Source organism: Schistocerca gregaria, chromosome 6, assembly GCF_023897955.1.
Source record: "Schistocerca gregaria isolate iqSchGreg1 chromosome 6, iqSchGreg1.2, whole genome shotgun sequence".
In the NCBI taxonomy this organism is placed as follows: domain Eukaryota; kingdom Metazoa; phylum Arthropoda; class Insecta; order Orthoptera; family Acrididae; genus Schistocerca; species Schistocerca gregaria.
Window position 1 is genome coordinate 176,434,447 of NC_064925.1, and position 12,032 is coordinate 176,446,478.

Below are 12,032 nucleotides of genomic sequence, written 5' to 3' on the forward strand. Positions count from 1 at the left end.
GATTTCTTGTATGCAACTAACCCCATTTACCGTGTGGAAGGTGAGCTAGTGTTTTTGCAGCATCATACCCGGTATCGATAGTGGTGTTTGGTTTGGAGTAAAGTGAAAGGCTTAAAACAAATTCTCAACCTCCACACTTGGGTGGAGGTTAGGCGTGCACTACACAAAAACACAGGAGAACTGGCTATTGGAATAGGGACTATGAGTAACTCCACACATGGTTTTTAATAGTACAAATATCCCTCCGCAGGCCTAATAAGGTACACTCTGAATTCAGACAGCATGGAATACTGTCCACATAATATAAAAAGTAGCATTCATCATCACACATTTGAGAAAAAGAAACCTGGCTGTAATCTGATGTTAACAGAAATGAAATTATAAACTGATTGGAATGTCTTGTGCAAAGAGGGGTCGAATACTAGTGTTAGAGGCTTGTCTACAACCATAAAAAACACAATAGTATCTAGTGAGGTAAATAAGAATGTGAAATTATTTGGGTAAAGATATGTGTTGAAGGTGGATCAAACATGGTCATCAGATGGTTTTATAGACCTCCTGCCTCACGAACAGTATAGGGAGAATATACTGGATGCTGAGAATACAGGATTTTTGCAGAACTGAACGTGTGGCTTTTTCCATAAGCGTCAGAGGTGCATTGTTTCTGTATCCTTGTCATCATTTGTAAACAAGAAAGCAAGTCGGTAACTGATATAATGATCATGAGTAAGGATCAGGAAAAATTTGCATTTTGTGATACATGTGAACTCTGCCTCAAAATATAATATTACTTAATAGATGATATTTCATTGTGAACTGTATCTGGATGAACTATTTTATTAGTAATAGTTTGAAAAGCTTTATTTTCTGAATATAAATAATTTTCTGTTACTGGTATTGTACATTATCTGGTTAAGCCCAATTTGGAAAGATAATGTGCATAAGACCCTGTTTTCAAAATAAAAAGTGTACAAAATTCAATGACTTATCAATGCACTCAATGACCTGGTGCCATGCTTATTGTGGGCCGTTGAGTGGTCTAAGCTATACACCACATAATACACGTTTGTTAGCTAATTCTGAAACGAAGGTGTAATGCAGACACTTTTAACACTGTAAATTAGGTGGCGGATGTTTTGAACTGTGGTTGCAAATACTGCTGGAGATCGGGTCTAAACGGCGTCATTAACATTACTCTAACCTCAACAAGCAATTGTGCGATAACTGTCCCCGATTGCTTTGTGCTGTACAATGTTTGTTTTCTTATTTTGAAAAATGTGAAGCATCTAATCCTGGTCCATCACAGATTTCAATGACAATGCTCACAACACCAGAAGAGATTGGCGATCCCTGTGACAATGAGTCAGTTCTGCTGTATGCTGCTGCCTTGCAAGAGTGAGGTGGGGCTCTTTTCTCTGCACTGCTCCTCTCTCCTCTGGTGGTCAAAACACTATAGGTTGTTTACACTCGATGCCATCTTCCACTATAGCAAATAGTGCCTGCATTCTGCACTATAACAGCTGGATAATAAAAATCTGTAAAGTTTTTTGACTATATCAAAATTCTCCACCAAATATGAAAATAGAGTTATCAAACATTCAGTCCTATTTCTACGATAAGTGCCTTGTCACTTCTATCTGTAGCACTGTACAACATGGGTCGCATGGATACGAACGCCTAAGACAGATCAAAGTTAATAGTCTGCAAATTTTTTAATCACTGAATTGGGAGGGAAAAGACAAATAATGTCCAGAGAGATGATGGGAAAATTCTGCTGCTTTCCAACAGAACAACCACATATGAAAGCTTAAATACAACCAAATAAACAAAATGAAGGCCATTTTTGAAGAAAAAGGTCTTTAAGGTTTTGCAATAGCAAACATTCCAGTCAAAAAGTTCCCAATCAGTACTTTAACAATTCCAAAGAACTAAAGCTTTGTTTGTTGTCACTCATTAGCATGTCAACATTTCTAGTTTGTGCATCTAATCATTTACAAATGAAAAGATAGATGTGAATGTTGACAAATAGAGAAACAAAATTTGTCAAGAATAGATGCTACATATCCTGGTCCCCAGTTACGAGGTTTAAATTAATACACTGGTGCGATCATTCCCATGTACTACTTGTCTGAGCTGCTTCTCAGGCAGCATGTGCCGGTTGGAGCTTCAGTAGACACCCTTACCTCACAGTAAGTGCAGCATGAAGTTACTAGCATCCAAAAGACAGCGTATGGGAGTCCCTTGGAATCTTACAAGACAAGAGCCAACCTTGATTCAATAAGGAATAAGAGCTGCCAGCGAAGATATAAATAATAATCATGGACAACATTGCTGTTAAAAAAGCTTTGTACAATTTCAATCAGAGTGATTCAAGCCTCCATTCAGAATGCAGATGGTTATGTGATAAATTTTCGTACCTCTATGAACTACTTGGAATTCATTTCAAAAATAGAGATTGGATACTGATTAATAAATCATTTATCAAATTAAACCTACATCAACATATTTTTTATGGGTCTGCTGTCTGGGACCTGCTCAATGCCTTGAAAAATGCAAGACTCACGAAAGATGAAGTCTTAGCATATCACCCACTCACTCACTCACAGGGTGTTGCAGTGCTGAAATGGACAGGTAAAACAAACAGGTGGCCCTTATTTTCACATTCCATAATGCTGCAGTTGCTACATCAACCAAAAAGGCAACGAGACAAGAAGATTTTAATGCAGATTTTCTCATTAAACATCCAAACAGCAGTTTTTAAATGGCTCTATGAACAATGAGTAGATTTTTATCATTGAGGAATTGGACGATTGGTAGTATGTTCTGACTGCTGTGTAAAGAACCTTTGCAACTATGTTGAAAAAACTGTCCTGTATCTGTGTCATTGAAATTTAGTACATCATTTAATAAAAGCCACAATAATATGTAACTTACATTTTGAAGTCCCCTCATACAAATACACAGGAGCAACAACTAATACGTTGTTAAACTGACTGTGCAGTCTTCCCCTATCCTTCCCCAAGTGAAATAGCTAAGCCATGAACAGAAAAATCAGTTTCAAATTTTCATGAATGAAGGAGAAGAAAAGAATTCTGTACATTAGCGGCAAAATAATGAAACTGTAAATAATTTGCTAGTTCTTCCCTGCAAGCTACTACATTTACGATAAACTATAAACAATTTGTGTCAGTTTACAAAACTGAGTATTTGTTCTCCAGTAATATAACAAAATGCATCAACAATGTAACAGGTCCATGGAAAAATATTTTTGATAACTTTTTGTTAGGTACTAGCATAATCATCCAGTATCTTCAAAAACGAATCCATATCTAAAATTAAGTTTTTCTCCCCTGCCCTATTAATTTATAACGAACAGTCAAATTAGAATGAGACAGATGGAAAAAAGTAAGTAAATTGTTTATTATCTCAAAAGTAATTGCCAGAGTTACTTACACATTTATCCCACTGACCGTCAAGATGGTCAACATCTGTAGTTGCCCATGGATCCATGATTGTACCCAGATGTATATCTCTTCCTCCACGCATTCTCAATCCCTCCCTATGAGATTTCCATATTTTTGAAGCTCTGAGAAAATACACTCGTGACTGTCAATTTGCTTTGGAAAATGATGTGCGTACCTAGAGACAATCATGGTTCTATGGGCAACACAATCCTTTTTCAATGAAGGCTTTTACAATCTTGTCTCACAGTGGGATAAATCTATTAACCGTTTGGAACTACTTTTGATATGATTGCTTCCCATCTGTCTCATTTTTATTTGACTGTCCCCTTACAATTTTTCAATCGGAACAGAAGTTTTACTGAAGTACAAACATGAACACATATCTCTATTACAAAGGAATTGTGTATCCCTTGGCTTTTATTTCTTCCCTCCCTCCCCTCCTCTTCCCCTCAAAGCATGTTAGCAGCTTTGTCCTCCAATGAATTGCTTATCACACAGTGAAGTGACCAACAGTAGGCAGCCATCACATTGTATTCCAATGGCCTTTATACCACATTTTCATCACCTGAAATTAAAAAAATTGAATCTTTAGGCTCATGAAATGGCATAACTTTCTGAAATTTTCCAATATGTTGCCTACAACAGAAAGAAACATCCTCCATCTTTGGGTAAGACTTTCACTGGCAGTATCCCTAAACCAAACTTAATGTATGAAGGTTGTCATAGAACAGCTTTTCAAATCACACGGTTCTTTTACAAGAAGTTGTTCTTTCCACAATCCAAAAATTTTTCTGCCAGGCCAGCTTATTTTGGACCAATGTTGCCACCGCCCCCCCGACCTACTATTCAATATATTAATTATACTATACTTAATTGTATGAAATTTATACACTGTAGGCAAATAAAATTTTAACACCCAAAAAGATACCAAATAACGGAATTTTATTTATTGGGCATACTCAGTAAATAGAAAGCAGTACACTGAGCTGCTACCTCTTAAATCAACAATAATCTCTAATCCAATTGGGTATTGAGGAACTGAGCATGGATAACATACGATTATGTCATTCCATGCTGCTTCAGTTTTATCCTCTGTTTATCAATCATACTTGCTGATGAGAGTTGATTTGTCAGTCTCTCAGTGGGGGTGGAATATCAGCTGGACAGTATATCTGCACTCTTGGACACTAGTCACACTGGGCATCTCAGATGCCACGCAGCCTCAAGAATGGCTCTGCTGAATCCATCAATTCCGTATTTGCATAACAGCTGGGATTATGTCTACTGTGAGCATTAATATTGCTGACATAAACTGCAGTCTCAATTGGCCACTGTCCTGAGTATGTAATTCCAGCGCACGCTGGTGCTCCCCCTTACACAAATAACATCCTGTCACAAACAAGAGAGGCTCGTTATATAACCTCTCCTTACATACAGAATGTAGATAGCATTACTCCCACCTACATCATGCAGTTGCACTGAAACATTATTTAGCTGCATATTCCTGCATGTACCTGCACTTCATGCCAATCTGATTTGTTTCATGTCGTGACCAAGGTGTTGCATTTTTTGTCCAAAACACTGTTAGCCAGTAAAACCATTTTTTGGTTAAAAGAAACTGAGTTAAATGAAAAAATGTGGGTGTTATGGCTTTATTACTATCATATTAGTGTTCTGCACAAGTTGCCATCACTGGACTGTATATGTACTTTTCATCACAAAATTAATTTACTCTGAACAAATAGTTCACAGGACTAAGAATCAGTAAACAAACCTTAGAATTAAGTGCAGTTGCTGCTGAACGTATGAGACTGTCCCTGTCTGCCAGGGATACTGGCTGTGACATGCCAGAAAGGATCTCCACAGACTTGGCAGCAGCACGCTGGAATGCGTCTGAAACCACTGTCGGGTGAATGCCACGTGCCAGTAACTTCTGTGCTGCTTCCAAGAGGCTGCCAGCGACGACGACGACACTTGTTGTTCCATCTCCAGCCTCAATGTCTTGTGCCTTTGAGAGTTCGACAAGCTGTAAGCAAATGTAAAATGTATATGACGACAAGCAAGCAAACATGAAATAAAAGAAAACTGTTGCATGCTTTCCTACATTCTACAAAAATATATATCAGTAAAACACTCAGCATAATCATAGGTACTTTTTTTTAGCCACTTCACTGATTAGTGTGAAACCTGATGACAACTAAGTCCAAATTTAGTTAAATGGAAATACTGCCTTGAAAAAGTTAGAAGACAAACATCTACAAAAGTAAAACACAGTCAATGGAATATAGTGGGTTTAATCAGATGATAGTGGGAAAATTACATTAGGAAACAAGACACTAAAAGTGGTGGACTAGTTTTGCTATCTGGGCAGTAAAATACCAGATGTTTGAAGTAGTAGGGAGGATATAAAATGTAGACACCTACAGCAAAGAAAGCAGTTCTGAAGGTATCTGTCTTCAGTGTAACCTTGTATGGAAGTAATAAAAAATAAATGTCGTGTGAATATGCCTCCCGTCGGGTAGACCGTTCGCCAGGTGCAAGTCTTTCGATCTGACACCACTTCAGCAACTTGCGCGTCTATATATGGAAGTGAAACATGGACAATAAGCACTTCAGACAAGGAGAAAAAAACTTGCTTTTGAAATGTGGTGCTATAGAAGACTGCTGAAGATTATACAGATACATCGGGTAACTAAGAAGCTAACTGGGGAGAAAAGAAATTTATAGCTCAACTTGACTAATGGAAGGAACTGACTGATTGGACACTTTGAGGCATCAACAAACTGTCAATTTGGTACTGGAGTGAAGTGTAGTGGGTAAAAATTCTAAAAGGAGATTAAGAGTTGAATACAATAAGCAGGTTCAAGTTGGTATAGACTGCAACAGCCATGTAGATTACAAAAGACATTCACAAGATAGATGTGTGAAGTATGAAACCAGTCTTTGGATATCATCATGAGCCACAGACATCATTGACGTAGGGCGGCTTATGTGTCTCAACAATACCGCGATGCAGGTATCTGTGAAGAGGCCAGACAAACGTTTCTGAAGAGCCAAAAGCAGCTTTTCAGTAACTTCAAGGGCAACAGTGGATGATGGATTGATTTGGCCTTGTAACATCAGCCAATATGGCCTTGGTGTGTTGGTACTGCGAATAGCTGAAAGCAAGCCAATTAACAGCCATTACTTTTCCCAAGGACATCTCAACTGTATGGTTAAAAGATGATGGCATCTTCTTGGGTAAAATACTCCAGAGGTAAAGCAGTCCCCCATTTATATCTTCGGACAGAGTCAACTCAGGAGAAATGAAACGATCAATCTTCGGGTCTGAGTATAGTACGTTAGATCCTCAATCAGCTAGCTAGGTTAGTAAATTTGAAAATGAAAAAAAAGATAGAGTAAAGTTAGATACACTGCAGTGGTAGAAGTCATGGGATGTCTCCTAATATCATTTTAACCTCCTTTTGCCTGGTTTGGTGCAGCAACTCGACAAGGCGTGGATTCAACAAGTAATTGGAAGTCCCCTGTATAAATACTGAGCCACACTGCCTCCACAACCATCCATAATTGTGAATGTGTTGCCCGTGTAGGATCTTGTGCACAAATTGACCTCTCAATTATGTCCCATAAATGTTCAGAGGGGTTCATGTTGGGTGAGCTGGGTGACCAAATCATTCACTAGCTGGGTGAGCAAATCATTCAAATTGTCCAGAATGTTCTTCAAACCAAATGCAAACACCTGTGGCCCTGTGACATGGTGCATTGTCATCCACAAAAATTTTGTTGTTGTTTGGGAACATGAAGTCCACAAATGGCTGCCACTTGTCTTGAAGTACCAAATGTAACCATTTCCAGTCAATGATCAGTTCAAATGGACCAGAGGGCCCAGTCCACTCCATTTTGGAGTCACCACCAGTTTGCACACTGCCTTGAGTTGAATCCATGGCTTCATGAGGTCTGCACCACACACTAACCCTACCATGAGCTCTTACCATCTTGGAAACAGGACTCATTCAACCAGGCCACAATTTTTCAGTCCTCTAGGTCCAACCAATATGGTGGTGATAGCAGAAGAGGCACTGCTGTTAGCAAAGGTACTCTTATCAGTTATCTGCTCCCATAGCCTATTAATGCCAAATATCGCCACTATGTCCTACCTGGTGCATTCGTCATACTTGTCACATTGATTCTGCAATTATTTCACGCGGCGTTGCTTGTATGTTAGTAATGACACCTCTATGAAAACGCCGCTGCTCTCTGTCAGTAAGTGAAGGCCATCAGTGTTGAGAGGTAATGCCCAAAATTTGGTGTCTTTGGCACACTCTTGACACTGTGGATCTTGGAATATTGAATTCTCTAACGATTTCCGTAATGTAATGTCCGATGCATCTAGTTCCAACTAGTATTCCATGTACAAAGCCTTTTAATTCTCTTCATGCAGCTATAATAATGTCAAACCTTTACACATGAATCACTTCAGTACTAATGACAGCTCTGCCAATGCACTGCCCTTTTATATATTACATAAGCGATACTACCACCACCTATATACATGTATGTATCACTGTCCCATCACTTGTCACCTCAGTGTATAGTGGGGATTAGTGAACTTCAGTAGCAGGAGTAACAGGGCTTTCTGGTCAGGTGAGTAGGGGTTTATAAATACAAAATCAGATAGAAGTAATACAGAAGAAATCAAATAGAGGTAATGCAGGAGTAAGTCTAATTATGAATCAGAAAATAAGAATGCAGGTAAGCTATTAAGAGCAGTATAGCAAACGTATTATCACAGACAAGATAGACACAAAGGCAACACCCGCCACAGCAGCACAAGTTCATTTGCCACCTACCTCCACAGGTGAAGAAGACAGATGAGATAAAAGAAATTGCTGACTTAGTTAAGGGAGAGGAAAACTTAAATTGTGACACATAACTTAGAATTCAGCAGTAGGAAATGGAAGACAAGGATAATAGTAGAATATGGATGGAGGAAAAGAAATGAAAGAGGAGGCCACTTGGTACAATTTTGCACAGAGCACAATTTAATCATCACTATCACTTGGTTGAAGTATCATTAAAGGTTGGGAGATTACAAACTGATTATATAATGGTAACACAGAGATTTCAGAATCAGATTTTAAACTGAAAGACTTTCCGGGTCAGTAGTGGAATGTCCACAATTTATTGTCATGAACTTTAGATTAAAACTGAAGAATTTGCAAAAAGACATGAAGTTAATGAGATGGGACCTGGATAAGTTGAAGAACCACAGGTTGTTCAGAGTTTCAATGGAAGCATTAGGAAATGACTGAGTGAAATGGGAGAAAGGAATACAGTAGAAGACACGTGAGTAGTAACTTCGAGAGATGGAATAGTGAAGGCAGCAGAGGATGAAATAAGTAGAAAGACAAGGCCTTGTAAAAATCCTTGGATATCACAGGAGATATTGAATTTAATTGATGAAAGGAGAAAATATAGAAAAGCTGCAAATGAAGCAGGCAAAGGGGAATATGGATGTCTAACATTGAAGGTGACCAGAAGTGCAAAATGGCTACACAGGATTGGCCAAAGGAGAAATGTAGGTCTCTATTCTTCCTTCATTGTAAGAATAAATCTGATGTAAACAAACACAAATGCGATGACTGGTCAAGAGCCATAGTACAAGCATGCTCATGCTGATGCTGATGCTGTTACACTCTTGGAAGTACTATATTTAACTGATTACAAAACGAGGGTTTTTCCCAAATTCGTCATTCAAAACATATAGGGTTGTCTTACATTCGCAGATTAAACTACTGCTGCTGAGGCTAACATTTTTACAATGTTTAATAGAGTATACTGGGGTTGTCTTTCGTTTACAGATGAAGCTTTGGATATTGAGGTTACACACAGATTTATTTTGAAGAATTCATAAGGGTAGGTCTAGGCAAATGATACTTGTGTTCGAATAAGTTCAAGATTTCCCCGATACACCAAAGTGCTAGATACAGTATCAACGTTGCCCACAAAACACATGACATTTGATGCATACAGCACTAGTGCAAAGGACATACGAGAAACTATGAACTAGTCGTTACAACAATCATTTGCTTTGCTTAAAATATGACAAGTTTGGTGAAACACTAGAGGAAATAGCACTAAATTTTATCACTTTCAAAACTCTTGATATATTTGAACAGATTTGCAATAAAAGTTTTATTATAGGTATGGGTACCATGTACAAACAATTAGTAGCTTTTCAAGTAAAGGCTACATTCAGAAGGGCAAATGTATTCCTTCAAAAAACATTACTCGATTCTGAACAGAAATCAATATTTCATTTGATTAGAGAGGCTAATGATTTACTAAGTGGGTTGTAATGAGCAATTCAGACATTGCTCACATATTAGAATAGCAAGTAAATACAGTACCATCTTTCAATCAGATTTAGAACATGGTGGTGTTATTCAGGTGAAACAAGAAGGAAAGGTAATCCAAAATGAAATGCCTAATAAACAAAATCATTCTTATGAAACTGATTGTAGCTGTTGTGAGAACAAATTATGGCATCCAACACAAGTCAGTAGATCACAGGATGATCGCAAGCTGAAGAATCGGACAATCATGTTGGTGCTCTTTTATTCATGTATTAGTTGCTGCTGTTACTTATGACTTGCACCCTTGAAGATACTGCAGTTCATTTTTCACAGCTGCTGAAGCACAGCACTACAGAAGGGTCGGAGGGAGAATATTGATATCAACTTGCTGCAGTGAGCTGGTAGAAAAATATGTGACATTGCCAAACGTGAGAATCTATACCGCATACTTTGGCTTTTTAGGAACATCTGCCATGTTTAGACAGTAGTTTGCCTGAAAACATTTGTAGTCGGAATTGAATTGAATTTAAAATTGTACGAATACTCAAGATCAGTCTTCATTTCTGCATGAGGTGGTGAAAGTCTAGGTATGGGGCAGTGGTGTACATGCTTCAAGCGATAATGTTATTGACGCTCACCATGAAGTAAGATAGGAACAAACGAGGGTGTGTCAGCACCTAGTTCTAACAGCCAATGAGAGCGCAGTGGGCAGACAATGTGTTTGGAAGCAAGTGACACTGTAACATTCCCATGTAAGTAGAGAAAGCGAGAGCTGTTTTGTATAAAGATAAAAAACAGCTGTGTTCACAGGTCGTATGGTAACCACAACCTCAGAAATCACAACATATTCAGAATAAACAGCCAAATATGTGACAATGAAGATATAAATTTTACAGCTGTGCTGTTAGGATGATGATAAAAATAGTGACAGGGTTACCAAGCAAAAAATATTGCTAAAAAGGGTTTACAAATTAATGTAAACCATTTCTTTTTATTACTTTATTTCTCCCTGTTTTATCAAAATTTAGACAAACAACAAAATGCATAAATTTAAAATATGTCGAATGTTAACTTTTTAGGTAGATACTTTATGTCAATAAAACACTTCGCAATTCTGATTAGTCAGAATACGTTACACACAAAATTTTCTTCAGAAGCGTAAAATTATATATATATATATATATATATATATATATATATATATATATATATATATATTAAAAATAAAGATTCCAAGACTTACCAAGCGGGAAAGCGCCGGCAGACAGGCACATGAACAAAACACACAAACACACACACAGAATTACTAGCTTTCGCAACCGATGGTTGCTTCTTCAGGAAGGAGAGGGAAAGACGAAAGGATGTGGGTTTTAAGGGAGAGGGTAAGGAGTCATTCCAATCCCGGGAGCGGAAAGACTTCCCTTAGGGGAAAAAAAGGACAGGTGTACACTCGCACACACACACACACACACATATCCATCCGCACATACACAGACACAAGCAGACATATTTAAAGGCAAAGAGTTAAGGGCAGAGATGTCAGTCGAGGCGGAAGTACAGAGGCAAAGAAGTTGTTGAAAGACAGGTGAGGTATGAGCGGCGGCAACTTGAAATTAGCGGAGGTTGAGGCCTGGCGGATATCGAGAAGAGAGGATATACTGAAGGGCGAGTTCCCATCTCCGGAGTTCGGATAGGTAGGTGTTGGTGGGAAGTATCCAGATAACTCGGACGGTGTAACACTGTGCCAAGATGTGCTGGCCGTGCATCAAGGCATGTTTAGTCACAGGGTGATCCTCATTACCAACAAACACTGTCTGCCTGTGTCCATTCATGCGAATGGACAGTTTGTTGCTGGTCATTCCCACATAGAAAGCATCACAGTGCAGGCAGGTCAGTTGGTAAATCACGTGGGTGCTTTCACATGTGGCTCTCCCTTTGATTGTGTACACCTTCCGGGTTACAGGACTGGAGTAGGTGGTGGTGGGAGGGTGCATAGGACAGGTTTTACACCGGGGGCGGTTGCAAGGGTAGGAGCCAGAGGGTAGGGGAGGTGGTTTGGGGATTTCATAGGGATGAACCAAGAGGTTACGAAGGTTAGGTGGACGGCGGAAAGACACTCTTGGTGGAGTGGGGAGGATTTCATGAAGGATGGATCTCATTTCGGGGCAGGATTTTAGGAAGTCGTATCCCTGCTGGAGAGCCACATTCAAGG

The 12,032-nt window shown here is 38.8% G+C and overlaps 1 protein-coding gene across 1 annotated transcript in view; it reads right to left on the bottom strand.

Annotated features, from left to right (window-relative positions):
* Positions 1-12,032, bottom strand: part of LOC126279133 (T-complex protein 1 subunit delta) — a 112,500-nt gene that overhangs the window by 61,558 nt on the left and 38,910 nt on the right. Inside the window, exon 4 of the mRNA XM_049979627.1 lies at positions 5,239-5,490. Within this exon, the coding sequence (XP_049835584.1) occupies positions 5,239-5,490 (252 nt within the window). The remainder of the gene's footprint in view (positions 1-5,238; positions 5,491-12,032) is intronic.